The sequence below is a fragment of the Desmodus rotundus genome, chromosome 4 (genome assembly GCF_022682495.2).
Source record: "Desmodus rotundus isolate HL8 chromosome 4, HLdesRot8A.1, whole genome shotgun sequence".
In the NCBI taxonomy this organism is placed as follows: Eukaryota; Metazoa; Chordata; class Mammalia; order Chiroptera; family Phyllostomidae; genus Desmodus; species Desmodus rotundus.
In genome coordinates this window covers 131015634-131033603 of record NC_071390.1, presented here as the reverse complement: position 1 = coordinate 131033603, position 17970 = coordinate 131015634, and the positions used below count along the sequence as shown (strand labels likewise).

Sequence of the window (17970 nt, the reverse complement as noted above, 5' to 3'; positions counted from 1 at the left end):
ACATTAATCCCTGGTATTTCTGGCTGTACAAGTCCCTGTACACCAGAAGCAGCCCAGGGCAGTGAGAGAGACGAAGGTGGGCACAGAGGTGGGCAACTGAATGGTACAGGAGCTGTCCCCTGCAGTGGCAGGGGGCTGAGGGGCTACGGGGCAGGGCATCAACACAGTCTGCTGTAGTACAATTAGCCCTGTTTTAAAGTTGAGTAAACTGGAATTCAGAAAGTTTACCTGCCCAAGGTCACATTGCAAGTAAGTGACAGATTGGGGATCCATTTGGTGTGACTGCGATCCTATGCTCATTACTGCTCCTAAAATGTTATTGTTGTAGGCATACCCTGAAGATTATGGAATTAATCACAGAAATGTGGAGCAAGGAAGTGCACCAGAGATTCTTAAGTCTGTTCCCCAGAATAAGGGATGTTACAGGAACTTGTAAGTCCGAGATTGTAGTGCTGGATGGTTTCAGGTGGGACCCAGAAACAACAGCACAGGCTTCCACACACAGTGTGCCTTCCACAACCATGCACAGCCCATTTGGTAAATACATTTAACTCATTAAAAGAAATAAAAAGATGCATATTTATTTTTACTACAAATATAATCTACATTAGATTTGAAAGTTAAAATTACGGAATGGTCTCATTTCTTCTAAATCATATCATGAGCCCTGTGCCTGATGGAATCTTAAGGATTATTACATATTTGATTATTTCTTGTCTTGCTGCCTAATGCTTTCTCCTATGAAGCCACTTCCTAAATAAAAGTGTTACAGCTGAAATTAGATTAGCAATTAAAAATAAATGAAATACTTGTTATAGTCTCGAGGAACCACTTTGGATGAACTAAAGTGTTATTCAATTAGCAAACTAAAAGTTGTCTGCATAGTTTTATTCATGTTCACCATTTCCTTAAGGTACTACTAACAGAGACTCCTGGAGTTTTAAAATATTAGGAATCTAATGTAAGGCATTTTTTCCAGCCCAAAAGACAGTCCATAAAGACCGATGATAATACTGTAATTGCAATCTTTTAAAATGAGAAAAAAGTCATTACATCATTTTTGTCATGATTTGAACTAATTCAATGAAGTATTCTCATTTTAAATAACAGTAAAACCATTGCTTATGTTTAGTGGGAGAAACAAATCTTTTATTAAAATTTTATACTATGTAGCAGAAAGAAAGAAGGAACTCCCACCCTTCTCAACAGCATGGATGGAGCTGGAGAGCATTATACTAAGTGAAAAAGCCAGGAGGTGAAAGAGAAATACCATATGATCTCATGTATAAGTGGATCCTAATCAACAAAACAAAACAAGCAAGCAAAATACAACCAGAGACATTGAAATAAAGAACAAAGTGACAGTTATCAGAGAAGAGGAGGGAGAAGGATAATAGGGGGTAATGGGGGTGGGGGGCATCAAGGAACATGTATGAAGGACACACAGACAAAGCCAAACGGGGTGGGCTTGAGGGTGGGAGGTGGGGATGGGTATGGTGGGGGGCCGTGGTGGGGTGAAAATGGAGACAAATATACTTGAACAACAATAAAACATAAATAAATAAATAAATAAAATTTTAACTTATGAATTAATGCCACATGTGGAGATTCTGATTTAATAATTAAAGCAGTCACACATATGATACGATTCTTCATAAGGAAAATTCTATATCCATACACATTGACCAGTTATTTTCTTTATTGTTTTTGCAGTTGCTTAAAAAATGCTCTCATTATTTATGTTCATTTTACCAATATTTATTTTACATTCTGCCCCACGAATTGCTCGGAAGCTTTGTCCTTGTCCAGGTCTGACAGTTTGGCCCTTCTTTTCCCTATTCACCGTCATCGGATCAGCCTTTATTCCCACCTTCTTGCAGTGATGGGATTTTTTTCTAGTGGACTGCTTCTTGTCCCTTTAAAGTCTTGAGTATTTCTGCCCTTGTATACATAGTTTCCAAAAAGGCCCTTCTTCCTCCCTGGGAGTGGACTGTACGAAAGGTGGAGACCAAAGAGGAGAGGAGGGTGCAGAGCAAGTACGGAAAGAATCAACTTTTCCAAAAGAATCAATGTAATAAAAATATATATTGAAAGAAATATAATGTGTTACATTTATAGCACCATTTATACATATTTGGATAGCAGCAGCTGTTTTGTTTCAAAATCCAGGGAGATAATCTCCTAATGGAAACATATATAATCATTCGGCTGAAAGAGAGCCTCTCACTTCATCCTTTCACCAACAGGCATATCTACCCCGGAATAATTTTGCGTGAAAGAGCCTCACTGTCATTGAAAAGGTCGATAAGAGAAAAGTATCTTTTGAAAAGTACGCTTAGTAAACATTCATATTATAAAGTACAATTCAACTCTAAAAACATCAATACTTTATCTCTCACTTTAAGAAGTGTTTCAAAGTAGCACTGTTGCTTGTTACCTTCTATCTATATTCAAGATTGGATACTTTTGTCCTAAGTAGTATCTTGCACAGTAGTGTTCTCAAACTTTTTAGATAATGTCCCATTTAGCAAATGCTACCTTCCCCAGGGTACTCTAACAATTCTCCAACACCAAATAGGTGACTCATAGAACTCAGACAGCACTATACTTTTAATTCCTATTTTATTATAAAGGGTACCAGTCAGGAACAGCCAAACGGGAGAGACACATAAGGTGAGGTCTGGAATGCAGAAGGCCTGGGAGCGTGTGCCACCCTCTCAGTACACTGATGTATTCACCAACCAGGAATCTCTCTGAGCCTCCTTACAGAGTTTTAATCAAGGTTTCATTACAGAGGTATGATTGATTACATCACTGGCCATGTAATTGAACTCAGTCTTCCCATATCATTAGCAGTCTCTCCCTACCTGCATCTCTGCCCAGCCAACAGTAATCTACTTCCTATCTCTATGGATTTGCTTATTCTGCACATTTCATATATTGATAAATGGAATCATGTAATACATGGCCATTTGAGACTGGTTTCTTTCACCTAGCATAATATTTTCAAGGTTCGTCCATATTGTAGCATTTACCAGTACTCCATTCCTGTTTATCGCCAAATAATATTCCATTAGAGATTTGGCACATTGTATTCATCCCTTTGTCAGCTGGTGGACACTTGGACTGTCTCCACTTTTTGGCTATTATGAATAATGCTGCTGTAAGTATTCACAGACAAGTTTTTATGCGAACGTGTTTTTTTACATCTCCCGGATGTGTGAGTAGGAGCGGAGTTGCTTTGCCATATGGTATCTCTATATTTAGCCTTTTGGAGAGTTGCCAGGCTGCTTTTCAGAGCAGCAGCACCATTTGCATTCTCATCAATAGTAGATGAACAGCACTAGATCTTATGTCTCTCCCATGAGGAAATGAAAATTTCCTCCCTCGTTCCAATTGTTTAAAACCTGGGAAAGGATTTTATGTGGCCTGGCCTGAGTCGGAGGCTGGCCTGTCTCCTCGTGAGCAGATGGCTGTCTAACCTCTGGCTGTGGGAAGCAGTGTTTCCCTACAAGGGCATGTGCTGCTGCACGGGCTGAGAAATGCCCGCCACAGGAGCCTCGGCTTTAAGGGCAGTGCTGCCTCCTAAGCGTAACTGTAAATGTGCGGGAGCACTGGGTTGATACAGTTGGGTCCTACTGGCATTTAGGGAGTGTCTGGGGCCTGGAGGCGTAAGTGTCCTGAAATGTGCAGAAAGTCTCATCCAATAAAGATTTGTCCTGCCCCAAAGGCCAATACTGTTCCAGCTGATTAGCCCAGTTCTGTAATAATGAATGTCCCCCTTTTTTAGTTGGAGTCATACCTATACAAAGTAAAGGTTTTATACCCAGCCTGTCCTTACAGCTAGATGTGGCCATGTGATCAAGTTCTGGTCAATGGCACAAAAGAAGTGTCGTATATGCTTCCGAGGAGAGTCCTTGGAGAGGGTGTGTGCCCTTCCCCTTGCCATTCTTCCTTCCTGCTGGCTGGAAGGCAGATGGTGATGGCTGGTGCCAGAACGGCCATCCAGACCATCCAATGGCAGTCCTACTCTGAGAAGCGGCGAACAACGAGATGTGAGGTGTATCGCAGACTGGCATACCAACTCTGGGCTGCCCATGGATTTGTGTGAAGAAATACACTTCTATCTTAATAGGACTGTTATCTTGGTTTTCTGTCATGCTTAGCTGAACCAAATCCTCATCTAACCTTGTACTATGTGCCAGCACCTTGTCTAAGTACCATCGATGAAATCACTTAGCACACATTAACTCAATGGTTGCCCACATCAAACCAAATGAGAGAAGTGCCTCTGCCACCCACTGCCATTTTGAGATGGAAAAACTGAGGCTCAGAATTATTAAATACCTTGCTCAAGTTCATACCGATTTAACATGGAAGATGTGGGGTCTCCGGAGCCCACGTCTAAAACGTTCCTGCTAAGACACCAACAAATTAATGAACCCAGAACAAACTGATAATGATAAAAACTAAGACACAATGAATAAGTAAAAAGACTAGTAATCAGAACCTCCAATACCTCATTATAATAGTGATGATACTCGATAAGAAATTGGCCTTTTGAAATTTGGGAGACATCCAATCATCTGCATGCGCGCACTTGCGGAGCATTTTTGTGTCTGCCAGGCTTTTTAGGAGAGTGCTAAATTAAAATCCTTAGCACTCTTTAGATGGGTGCCAATTGCAGTTTATAAATATTAAATGTTAACAATGCATTTAGGAGGGTACTACGTATCCCTCAGCTGAATGCAAAAATGAAAATCGGTGGAATTACACAACCTTCACATGTAGTGAAGGAAGATGTGTGTTTGTTAAATACAGGAGGACCTACAGGCCATACTGTATCTTAGAAGATGCTGTATATGAAACTAAGAGTCTTGCTTTAAATCCATAGCCCTCTGTTTCTTGTTCCTTCATTTCTCATGTTGTCTCATATGTTTCTGTATGTCTCACATTGGTTTGAAATTTAGAACATTGGATGTTGTGAGATGGGTAAATTCATTTAACACTTGCAACTGCATGCCATCAGGGACAAAACGATGACGAAGAATTATCCTTACCCTCTGGAATCTCAGCCAATCCCTCAGGGGAGATGCTACCAAGACAAGTGGGACCCAGGGTGAGACGCGCCATAATAAGGTTGTCCTAAAGGAAGAGAAAGTGATCATTTGTGCCTCTGGATGTTGGTAAGGCTTGAACAATCACTAGGATTCTGCCAAATGGAGAAAGGAGAAACGAGGCTGAGAAAATGACTAACAAAAGCACAAAGCTATAGGAAAAAATGGAACAGGCTTAGGGAGTGACAAGTAGCCCAGGGCATTTGTTTATTTAAAATTATATGCATGGACTACTATACTAATGTACTTTGTAAACACAAACATAAATAGAAATTATCAGGGAAAAATAAGTAATTCTAAAAGTACTGCTAATCATGAACATGGTAAGATTATGTAGTTTAAAAACAGAATGGATACCTAACCCATGTAGCTCAGTTGGGCATTGTCCAGCAAAGTGAAAGGTCACCAGTTCGATTCCTGGTCAGGGCATATATGCCGGTCAGGGCGTGTGCAAGAGGCAACCACCCAGAGGTTTTTATCTGAGTTATAGCAGTCAAGGCAACACCTTGATTTCCAATGTCTAGCCTCCTGAACAGTGAGAGAATAACTTTCTGTTATTTAAAGCCACCGAGGGTAAGATAATGCACTACAGCGGCCCCAGGACACGAACACACTTTGTTATTCGAGCCCTCTCACAACTAACTCTTTGCTGATGGTGATCAGGATGGACCCAGTCCTGGCCCTCACGGAGTCTGCATTCTGGTTGAGGGGGGTCACACACACAAAAACAAATAAGTAAGTTAAATTTAATAGTGGACTCTTAGGTGCTGTGACAGTTCAGCTCCAGAATTGTATATCCAATTGTCCACTTGCAATTTCTACTTAAATATCTAATGGGCATCTTAAACTTAACTTTCCCCAAATAGAGTGCCTGGAGGCAAGAAGTTGATTACTGAACAGAGTCAGGAAAGGTCTCAGGGGCGAGGTGATGATGCAGGAATAATGAAGATGAGCTAAGGCAGTGAATGAAAGAGGGCAGGTTCAAAGCAAAGTCCTTGTGTTTGTTCATTTTGGTTCAGCCTTTGGGGGTGAAGAGAGAAAGAGGTTGAAGGTTCAAGGGAGAGAGGCGATGGCAGTAAACCCAGAAGAGGCAGAAGTGACATGGGGCTAAGGTGAGAAAGCAGCCTGGGGGCTGGGGTCTTCAAAGGACAACGGGAAGAGCAGACCAGGGACTGAATGCTGCTCACTGCAGATGAACACTGCCTGGGTGAGAAGCCTGCCTCTGCCACTTAAGTTATGAAAGAGTAGGCAGAGGGTTTGCAAAGTGGCCAAGTTGAAAGAGCTAGTTAGGGGCAGAGACAAAACTAGGCTGCTTGAAACTTAGTGCATTTTGGGGGTGGGGGGTGCTTTGCATAGAGATTTAGGCATCATGATAACACAGGTGGTAATTGCATTGGGAAGAGACAATGTTACTCAGGTAGAATCCAGAGAATGAGTAAATGATGTGGAAAGAAGAGTGCATTAGCAGAAGAGACTCAGAGTTGGAGCAGGGAGATAGGACTGGGAAAAAGACCAATGGTTGTGGAAGCCAAGACAGACTCTTCAAGTGGAGAAAAGGGTCAGCTGGGATCAAATACTCCAGAGAGCTGAGATAGATGACGACTCTGGTACGAAGCGCTAGATTTAGGTCAGTTTAATTTGAGCATGAATTCCACAAGACACTAAGCTCTGAAACTGGGTTTTCCTATTTGTAAAATCAAGGTATACATGGAGAAATCTGCTAACTTGTTTAACAAATTTAAACCTATACCTGGTAAAGTTGGCAATGGAGAGAGACTTTGTGCTTGAGAGGGCATAGGTGGACCTTACTCCAGACCCTGGAATGAACTCTGGGTGTCTCTCACTCGAGTGTCTGCCGCAGCCACAATCAGCAGACTGGCCCTAGGGGCACAGACACGGAGATTCCAATTCCTCTCATTGCTATAACACAGCTGAGACAAGTTATGCTATTTAAGCGAGCTACTGCTAAAGCTTGGACCTCTAATCTTGGGGCTCGTCATGAAACATTTTTCTTTTCTTTCTACATTCCCTTCACCAATAAATTCATCTAATCCCTTAGCTTTAAAATACTGTCCCAATGCCCAAAACTCTCACATGTTTATCTCCAGCCTTGACTTTGCCCCTGAGCAACTGCCTGCTCTAGATCATTACTTAGGTGTCTAATGGTCATCCTCAACTTCACCTTTCCCAAAGCCAATGCTTGACTTCCTGGCCACAAACGAGGTCTCACCTCCGTACCCCCCATCTTGGTAAATGTATACCCAACCCGCCACACTTCTCTAGGTTCCATCTACAGGACATTTTCCAAGTCTCAATCCTTCTCTACACCCAAAGCCTTGCTATTTCAAGCTGCCATCATCTCTCCCTGGAACTCTGTAATAGTCTCCCAACTGGATTTTCTGCTTCTTCTACTCGATAGCATCCCCTTTAATTTGCTCTCACAACATCCACAGATCTGTTTAATACATAAATCACATCACTCTCTTGCTTGTAAAATTCCAATAGCTTCTCATCACACTCAGACTAAAACCCAAACCCTAACAGACTTTACAAGATCCAGACCCTTCTCGCTGGTTTGACTTCTCATGCCAAGTACTCTCTGTCTCTCTGTCTGTCTGTCTGTCTGTCTCTCTCTCTCAGTATGCTTCAGCTTAGCCCCTGGTTTTCTTTCTGTTCCTTCAACACATCATGCTGATTTCTGATGTAATATTACTGATTCTCTCTTTCCGGAATGGCTTTCCCCGTCTTCTCCCCTCTTCTCCATCTTTACACAGCTATCTCCTCCTCACCGCTGAGGTGTCTGCTTGTTGCTGTCTTCTAAGAGAGGCCTTCTCTGTCCATGCTTGCTAGAGTAGCTCCCTAGTCAGTCTCTACCATAACAGTTAACTTTTGTATCTCATCACTTATCTAGTAATATTTTCTTGTTTACTTTTATGTTTATTATCTGTTCATCCTCCACTGGAATGTAAGTTCCCTGAAAGAAAAGTATTTTGTCTGTTTGGTTTAACCACTGTGTATTCAGCCCCGGAAAAGTGCATACCCATGGTAGGCACTTAATAAATACTTTTGGAGAGAGAAAGAAAAAGAAGGAAGGAAGGAAGCAACGAAGGAAGGAAGGAAGGAAGGGAGGAAAAGAAAGAAAGAAAGAAAGAAAGAAAGAAAGAAAGAAAGAAAGAAAGAAAGAAAGAAAGAAAGGAAGAAAGAAAGAAAGAAAGAAAGAAAGAAAGAAAGAAAGAAAGAAAGAAAGAAAGAAAAAGAAGGAACGCTGGCTTAGTACAGAAGAAGGGAATTACACAGAGAGAGTCCTCTATCATTAGATTATCTGGTTTATAAATTAGAGCTGTCATCTTCACCAGAGAATGCCTTCCCCTTGTTACTTCAGAGTGCCCTGAGGAGTACCCAGACTTGTAGAAATCCAGAGAGAGAGAGGGAAAGGGGGGGCGGGGAATAGGAGGAAAAGGCGGAGAAGGGGATAGAAATAGAGATAGGGAAAGAAAGACAGAGGGTGGGTGAGTGCCCACCTTTCTCTCCTGCCTTTCTATAGTCCATCACCTACCTGGATGATTGACAATGGGCAGGTCACCTTCCTGGGTCAAGATGTCACTCTACATTCACAGTAGAAGCTTGAACTAAAAGCAAAGAATAAGCACATCAAAATACATCTTACAAGAAGTACATACATATTAATAGGAAGGACAGCCACTTTCTGCAAGGTAATGATCTCTGTTCTACACTCTTTGCATACTTGATCTGAGAATCAGATAGAGGAGAGTGATCTGGAATTTGACACATGTGTTTAAGTCATTGTATTACAGTTTGCTGAGTGTCTGTTGATGACAGCAGAGCAAGTACTCCTGGCAAAATGCCACCTATGTTATTCATGCCAAAATACTAAGGACTCACACAGATGATTCTTGGTGTCCTCTCCATCCTAGATGACTTCAGTTTCCCTGTGCAAGACTCAACACCCCTCCCATATTTCCATGGTGTTATCACCTCCAATGCTTCTCACTCCACCAATGCTTTATCCACGTGGTCACACTCCAAATCCTGTCATCATCTCCAAACTATTCCATTGAGGAGACCTTAAGCCCCAAGACTTAAGAATATTTGATGTTCTGCTCACAATATCTACCTTACCATTCTATATCCCCTTACTCTCACCTACCTGCTTTTCAACCCCAACAAGACATCCTCACGCCTTGTCTCCCAGTCTCTTAGCCCTCTGATTCATGCAATAGTCCTTTCTCTTCTCAATGGGGAAAAAATGGCTCTCCCCTGTCCTGTCCCAGAGAACCCCTCAACCTGAACTCTGGACTTCAGCCCCACCCCCAAGCCCTGTTTCATTAATTATTTACTCTCTCCTCTAGGTCGTCAACTTATCTTTTCCTGGCTTTCTTCCGTCAGCACATCCACATGATCATATCTCTTGTAACAACTACCAAATAAATAAATAAATCTTAGGTGACAGGATCTGATAGTCTCCTTATCTAGAATCCTCTTTTCTCTTTCCTTTCACGGTTAAGTCTTTCTCACCCTACTCTAATCCCACTCACTCCTCACCCTTCTGCAACCTGACTTGGGTCTTCACCCCTCTTCTGAAACTGTTCCAGACCAGGTCTCAGTGACTCAACAGGCTATGGTCATATTTCACTTCTTATCTAACTTGGTATCCTTTCTAGAAAGCTGTTCCTCCTTCTGCCTCTGTTCTGGGAGGCTCTGCTCGGTGGGGTTCCTCTTTTGCTCCAGCTGGTCCTAAGTCTCCCTAACAGGTTTCTTTTCCTCTTTCTCTTTGGTAAATGTAGATTCACCCTCCACCCCCTTCCCTTGCCACTGTCTGCATATCTCTTTCTAAGCAATTTTACCATTGCCTGTGGCTTAAAGGGCCATTTGTATATGTTAATGTCATACATTCTTGGAGTCTCAAACCTATATGGCCTTTTAGACATTCCTGTTTTGATGGCCTATAGGCACCTCAAATTTAATATGCCCCAAACTGAATTTATTATCTTTCCCATTTCCCAAACTGACTCTTTTGTTTATATTTTCTATACATGTAGTTGGTAACAATCATCTGTGCAGCAGCTCAGGCTAGACATAGGAGAGAAGCCAAGCTTGTTTCTCACCACCGCTGGGCTCCTCTGGCTCCAAATCCTGTTGAATTCACCCACTAAGGATCTCTTCGATCTGCTCATACCCCTTTCTCTGACACTGCTGAACTCACACCTTTGCATCTCTTTTCTGAATATTTTCAATAATTTCTGGACCGTTCTCCCTGACAACAGCTTCGTCTTGCTCATCCAGCCTAAAGATCTGATAATGTTTTTTATTTGTCATTGTTAATCATTTACATCTTTTATTTTTTAGTGTCTTTTTCAAGCTAAAAAAGTAACATGCTCTCAATGCAAAATAGCCAAAGAGTTTATAAGTCTATTAAAAAAAAAAGGTTAAAGTCACCCTAATCCAGTCCTCAAATCTTTCTTTCTCTCTCTCTCTCCCACACAAACACACATAGTTTTTTCTCTAAAAATATGGTATTATTTAACATGCTGTATTTCTTCTACTTTTAAGAGACATCTATTTTTTTAATATTTTATCATCTCTGAACCCAATATGTACCATACAATCAATGCTGTCTTAGATTTGGTTAAATACACTATTTTTCTACAATGTGCTTTTTGAACTCATTAATGTGGGTCATGATTCCAAACCAGCACGAACTTCCAGGATGATCTTCCTAAAGTACCAGTCTGGTCAGGTCACTGCCCCCCCAAAATTCTTCAAAGGCTCCTCTCCTGGCTCCTCCCCTTCTTTATCTTCAGACTTCCTCCCACTCTGCAGTCTCCTTTCCAGCACATCCACACACAACCTCTTCTTTAAAGCCAAGTAGATGTATTTGCAGTTAGTTTCCCGGGTACACTGTGCTGAGCCAGATCTTTGTGCTTTTGCACCACTGTTTCCTCTGCCTTTTCCTCACCTCTTCTACTCAAAGTTGTCTCTTATTGGAAAATTATTCTGATTCCCCAAGATGAGCCAGGGTTCTTCCTTTACACACCACCCCTCGACTTCTCCAGCATCTGGTGCACATCTCTATTAAGTTACTTAACACAGGTTTGGGCCATTTCTCTCAATAGTTGCTCACAATAAATAGTGAGTTCTTGAGTATGTTTTCTTCTTTATATCCATTTTCAGTAGTGCCAGGGCAACATGGATAGTCCATAAATATTTTAGGAACCAGTGAACAGTACTTAAGGGAGGCAAAAAATGCTACCTGAGATGAGGTAAAAAGCATTGTAATTAGCCGTCTCCTCAACCAAGAGAGAAAATGGAGGAGGGAAGGTCTGGACGCTAAACCATCTGGGCACCCAGATATCAAAAGTAACTGCATTTTTTCTTTTTCTCAATTTCATGTGTTTCTTTCTTCCCCTCCTTTCTGCTCCAGACCTGCTAATTTCACCACCGGCTAAAGATAATCTCATTTCAACAACCACGTCCTCGATGACCCTTCCTTTCTCCCTAGTCTTCTAAGTTTTAAATCCTCTTGCCACAAAACCCTATTTTTTAACCAAAACTTTCAAAAAGCACCAAAGGGGGTTCTTCCACTTGCCACCCTAAACCGTCTCCCTGAATTTCCCATTTGAACTCCTTTCTGCCCTAGGTGCGGTCACACCTCTTGGGCCCACAGAGACTCAACGCCAGGAAATAAACACAGAAGGAAGCTGAAGTCTAACACGAAACCTTTATTTTAATAGCCCTCCTCGAAGCTTGAAGCCAATGTTCCATCTCAGTGGAAACCGTTATCCCCCTCTCAACCTGGTACTGGTTTTAGATCTAGAAAATGCCAAAAATAGACAAATATGTCTCCCAGTTTTCCTTTCTGGCCTTGATAACAAAGCTGAAGATTCCAATTCATTCACAGAAAAGTACCAGGTTACTGTTGGGGACTTAAAATAAATCTTAACTAATGGCCTATGTGGCCATCACTAAGGTTGATTTATGTTAAAACATGTTGAAATTGTGGGGCCAACATACTTCCAATACCTTCCCTTGGCCAAAAAAAAAAAAAAAAGACAGGGACTCATAACACAATCAGAAATGACAGAGAAAGAAGGAAATCGAAAAGACGAGGGGAGTATAGGAAAGAGTGGCAAATGACAGAGCAAGAGAAAGCAGACTTCATCGCTGGAAATACATACAGCTGACAGGATTCCAAGGGATAGACCTGCCCTCACTTTGGGAGCTGAGGGTAACAAGGACGTCACAACGGAAAGAAATGGGAAGACAGCTTAGAAAAGAATGGGGGAGGGCATGGAGCCAGAGGTGAGTCCATCAAACAATGAAAGTAGCTTGGGAATGGAAACAAGACCTCAACTCAAGGACCTCAATAAAAGAAAGGACAGGGCCAAAACGGACAAAATGAAGGGGGAAAGCAGCTGTAAGGAAAAGTGCTGCCACTCTACTGTCTTGAAGAGGCCAAGGACAAAGATAGCTCCAGCTCCAAATGGACTCGAATTAGAAAGTCGCAGCGTCTGCACGGAGAGTTCGAGTGTAGGGCCATTCTAATGGTCGGAGTAGTGGGGTCAAATCAGGCTAATCTGTACCACGCCTAGCGTTTTGGGTGTGAGGGGGGAACCTTACATTCAGAGCAAAAAGACAACTTCACTTAAGCCAACACAAAAGAGACTGTACAAAAATACCTTTTGTTCACAAATTTTAGAGTAAATAAAAACAAAGCAACAGTGGGCATCAAATACCTTAACTGTCAAGGCACAATTACCGGTCTTTTTAGCTGCTGGAGCAATCAACGATCAGACTGATTTTTCCTGCACCTAACGTGAGACAATCAGAAAGCAGGAGGAAAGGCCGAGACCAACCTGTAACCTTCAGAGTGGTTTTTCTTTTCAGTACAGACTTCAGTGTATTTGGACCCCTCGTTGCCGCTACCTGGGCAGTATCCCCAGATCACCAGAGGCCTGTTTGGGATGCAAAGGGTGTTTCCCCCGACCCCAGGCGATCTGAAATCACTACCCCACAGCATTAAGAAAGAAAGGCACCTTGTAGAGAGGCCGCAGAATGCTGGTTAATATGCACCCTTTTCCCCATGCATCGACTTCAGCCATTACTTACACAGCCCGGGGAGAAGGCAGGAACGGATCTTCCATGGCTTTGTTTCCTACGTGGCCGGGACCCAGAGGAGCGGCCGGTCGCTTACCTGCCTTCCAGTTCCCGGGTCGGGCGCGACTGCGCGTCTGCAGAGCGGTCTGTGACCGGCTCCAGACTGCTGGCGACCTCACCCACCCGCGCTCGCCCTGTCTCTGGCCAGCCTGACTCAGATGGGATGGGCGGCACAGGTCGCGGAGACCTCAGAGGGCGGAGGGACCGGAGTAGGCGGGTCGGACCCTTTCCCCTGAGTCGGGGAGGAGGCGTTGCCAGGGCGCAGGTGAAACCGACTCCGACCTATCCCGGGAACTTTCGCTGCCGGGGCTCACTGCAAGAGGCCGGTGTCGCGCAGGGGCGGCCAGGGAGCCGCCTTCTCCCCCCAACCTGGGGCTGCGTGCCGGGGCTCAGCCCGGGGGCTTCTTCCCTAGGGACCCGCCGCCCACTGGGCGCGCTCCGGGGCTGCAAGCCGCGCCAACCACCGCGGCTGATGGAGGTGGGTGGCGCCGCCCCGGGTGCAGGTGACACTCGACAGGCCAAGGTTTCGGCCGGCAGGGGAGAGCGCAGGGAAGGCGAGACACAGACACCCTGGGACCAGGGGACGACAAGGCGGCGATGGCCCGGGAGTTGAGCCAGGAGGCACTACTGGACTTTCTGTGCCAGGCGGGGGGCCGAGTGACCAACACCGCCTTGGTGAGCCACTTCAAGAGCTTTCTCCGAGACCCGGACGCGTCCCCCAGCCAGCACCAGCGCCGCCGCGAGCTCTTCAAGGGCTTTGTCAACTCGGTCGCCGCAGTGCGCCAGGACCCCGACGGCACCAAGTACGTGGTACTTAAGAAGAAGTACAGGGACCTTTTGGGGGAGGAGGGGCTGCAGCGACCCGGAGACCTCCCCTCGGCCGCCCGTGCAGGTGGAGCTGCGCCCTGCTCCCCGCCAGGCGAGCGCCGAGAGGAGACGCCGCTGCAGCAGCAGCAGCCTAGGCGGCGGCGGCGGCGCGAAAAGGAGCATGAGGAGGAGCCAGCAGGTGCCGCAGCCCTAGCGGCTGATCCAGGTTGCAATGGACTCCCAGCGGGCGGCGGCGGGCTAAGACTCGACTCCCGTCACAGGGCGCAGGTATCCGCAGCGGCGGCGGAAGCTGCCCAGGTCCGTACGAAATGCGCGGCGGTGGAGACGCAGGGCCGCTGCTCCTGGGAAAGTCTCCAGAACCGCCCTGGGGAGCTCCCCCGGCCGCCCCTGCCGCCCTGCGTACTCCCGGACCCTACCACCGCTGGGAAGGAGAAGGCGCCGGCTCCGGCTGTCCAAGATGACCGCGGGGCTCCCAGCCAGGAGCGGGAAGACGCTCCCGCTGAGCCCGCGCTGGTGCCCGCAGAGCCTCTCTCTCCTCCTCCAGCCGTCGAGGCGACTGGGAGTGGGGCTTCCCAGCCTGCCGCCTTGTCCGGCCCTCCTCCCCCAGATCGGCCGGAGCTGTGGACCCCGGGCGATCTGCATCATTCTGAGCAGCAGCAGCAGCAACAGCAACAGCAGCAACGCACTCGAGAATGGGTGGCCAGACATCCCCACATCCCCGAGGCCCGGGACCAGGGCCCCATCAGAGCCTGGTCAGTGTTGCCAGACAACTTCCCCTCGGAGCTGGGATTCTGGGTCCCAGAACCTAAATCGGCGCCTTTAGACCCCTCCCTTTCCCCCCATTCTCACTCTCCGGTTGTTCCGGAATCCTGGCCCGGGAATCCTCCATTGACAGTCTTTCGTAGCATTCGTTGTCAGCTGTCCCTCCAAGAACTGGACGACTTTGTGGACCAGGAGAACCACAGCAGTGAGGAGAGCAGCAGTGGGCCCAAAGAGTCCCCTGGAGGTTCTGAAGAGGGGCTGCACGGTGCCCTGGACACCCCAGATTGGAGAAAGCTCAGGAATTCATCTGTCTGCCTTTCTCCAAAGGAGGTCAGCTCCAGCAGGAGCCCTCAGGGCCTCAGGAACAGAGAGGATGGGCATACCTCTCAGCAGGTCCCAATAGGGGCTAATGGCTTTGTAGGCCACTCGCAGGGGGTTTTGCCCTGGCCAGCTCCCAAGTTAAGGAGATCGTTCAGGAGGAGCTCTCGGGTAGGAAGAGCCAAGTCTTCCTCCTCTGATGAGGAGTGTCTTGAGGAGGACTTGCTGAAAAGGATTCGGCGCCCACCACGGTCCAGGAAACCCTCCAAGGCAGGAGTGGCAGCGTCCAGCCCCAGGGTGGATGCTGCTTTGATACCTAACCCTGCTGACATTAAGGCTGCTGTTGCGGAGAAGAGCCGGCTACACAGCTTGTGGGCCCTGGGTAGGCAGGAGCCTGCAGCCTTGGTCCCACACAGGCCTTCCGAGCACAAGTCGTGTCTGGTCCCTCTAGATGCCAGGGAGCATGAATGGATCGTGAAGCTTGCCACTGGCTCTTGGATTCAGGTGTTGGCTTTGTTCTGGGAGGATCCCCAGCTGGCTCTGCACAAGGACTTCTTAACTGGGTACACTGCTTTGCACTGGATAGCCAAACATGGTGACCTCAGAGCCCTTCAGGACTTGGTCTCGGGCACCCAGAAAGCGGGAATTGCTCTTGATGTAAATGTGAAGTCCAGTTGTGGGTATACCCCTCTGCACCTTGCAGCTATTCATGGCCACCAGGGAGTCATGAAACTGCTAGTGCAAAGGTTGGCTTCTCGGGTCAATGTCCGGGACAGCAGTGGGAAGAAGCCGTGGCAGTATCTGTCTAGTAATACCTCTGGAGAAATATGGCAGCTCCTGGGAGCCCCTCGGGGCAAGCCTATATTTCCTGTCTATCCCTTAGTCCGAAGCTCTTCCCCTACCCGGAAGGCCAAGGGCCGGGATATAACTAGAAGTATCACCCGAAAGACTTCCTTGGCTGCATTACTCAAAAGTCAGCACAACAAATGGAAGTTGGCCAACCAGTATGAGAAACTCCCCACTCCGAGGGAAAGAGAAGAGTACAGTGACTAAGGTGGGCCCCTCTCTCCAGCATGCAGCCACCGCACCCTCCTCCTTGAGCTACTTACTCAGGGAGAGAATTCAGGGGGAATAGAAAAATTGCTGAGGTGTTGGTAGAGAGAGAGATCAAGTGAGACGGCCTACCTAGTGTTTACCTGGATTTCTTGTCAGCACATCGAGATCTCAGGGATCTTTCAAGCTTTCCGATAGCTCAAGTCCTTGGGCCAGTGAAACCTCTACAAGGGGCAGAGTCAGGTGCTGAAACCCAGCATGTGTTCTTCCTCTTCCCTTGCACCTCAGATCGGGGCACAGCGAGCAGCATTGTTTTCTGAAGCAGCGGTACCAGGCCTTGGCAAGAGAGGGAACAGATGTCTAACAAGAAGGGAGGCACTTCGAGGAATTGACAGAGCTCAGACAAAATCCTCTGGCTGTTGCATTCTGGTGTCTGTTCATTTGGAGAGTAATTTGGCTGAGAGTGGAAGGCACCAGATTTGAAATCAGATGGCTCCTCTTTTCTTTTTTTCATTCTTTTAAAAATCTTTTTCTTCCTTCGTTCTTTTTCTTTTCCCCCTTCCTTCCTTTCTGCCTCTCTCTGTTCCCATTCAAATCAGTGAAATGAACTTATTACTTGAGAGCCGAATTTGATTTAAGAGATTCCTCAGCTCTGTCCTGGTCTTCCTTTAGATTCAACCTCCTGGAGGCTAATGCATGATGTGATTAGTGCCTCCTTTGGGCTCTTCTCCACAGTCAGGGAAGCTGTTGGGTAAGATCCAGTTATGACTGGTGTTCAGGCCTTAAATCAACCTAAGGTAAACTTTCCAAATGTAAACACTGTTGACTCACTTGCCTAGTGACTGAAACCAGCTCTCATGGAAGATCCCTGTGTCACAAACAGCGGAATCGACAATAGTCTTCAATAGGTTTGAATGGCCAATGCTCACACTCACCAAAGGAGAGAAGTGATTTTGCTCTGGGGCAGCAGTGAGGATAAAGGGGTGAATGCCTCCCCACCAGGAGTTTTTTAAGCTGCTAACTATAATTTTATTTGCACTAAACTTGTTGCCAATTAAGATTAAATATTAGCCTGAAGTGCTGTATCTCTAACAGGAAGTGCTCCTGTTTATTGCCTGTGATGGGACTGGGGCTGAACTTTGTGGGTCTGTGAAATGAGACTGTCAAGATTTCAGAATGTAAATTCAAAGAGGGTGTAAAAGTGAAATGTCCAAGTGGAGTTTGTGAATTTTTTATGGAAATGTTTTCATGTGCTGTAGCAATGCTGATGTCTTTTAAAAGTGTTTTTGTATTTCTTCTGGTTATCTCCTCTCCCCATTTAAATGTCAACAAATCTTTATAACTTATTGTATTTATGCTGATGACTCTTAACTTTCTTCTTTGCAAAACTATGTCTCAGTGAATGTCAAATATTTTTTTGTTTGTAGTTTTACTTTATAATTTTGCTGCAATAAACATATCTCTGTATTAAAAACATTAAAATAGGCATAATAAAGAAATCTAAGTATTGTTTTTTCCAAAGAGGTCTATACAAGGGATGAAACTTTGGCAAATCAAATCAAGAAAAAAGAGGGACATCCCCAGAGTGTGGAGCCATGGTTAGGAGAGATGAAAATTTAAAAGAATAAAAGATAAACATCTATGCAAATACTTTAGTAAATGGGTGTTTTTCAAGAAGAAAAATTACAAAAATATCAACTTTAAAAGCCAAAGAATG

General features: G+C 45.4%; 2 protein-coding genes across 2 annotated transcripts in view; one reads left to right on the top strand and one right to left on the bottom strand.

The window, feature by feature from the left end:
- The window catches only part of SEPTIN11 (septin 11), a 105947-nt gene extending 100868 nt beyond the window's left edge, over positions 1 to 5079 (bottom strand). Inside the window, exon 1 of the mRNA XM_053922600.2 lies at positions 5061 to 5079. The gene's annotated coding sequence lies outside the window, so the exon portion shown is untranslated. The remainder of the gene's footprint in view (positions 1 to 5060) is intronic.
- Positions 5080 to 13379: 8300 nt separating this feature from the next.
- On the top strand, positions 13380 to 17862 carry SOWAHB (sosondowah ankyrin repeat domain family member B). The gene has a single exon (XM_053922599.1). It carries the CDS (start codon positions 13890 to 13892, stop codon positions 16251 to 16253), a length of 2364 nt encoding a protein of 787 aa, XP_053778574.1. The 5' UTR covers positions 13380 to 13889; the 3' UTR covers positions 16254 to 17862.
- The last annotated feature ends 108 nt before the right edge of the window (positions 17863 to 17970 follow it).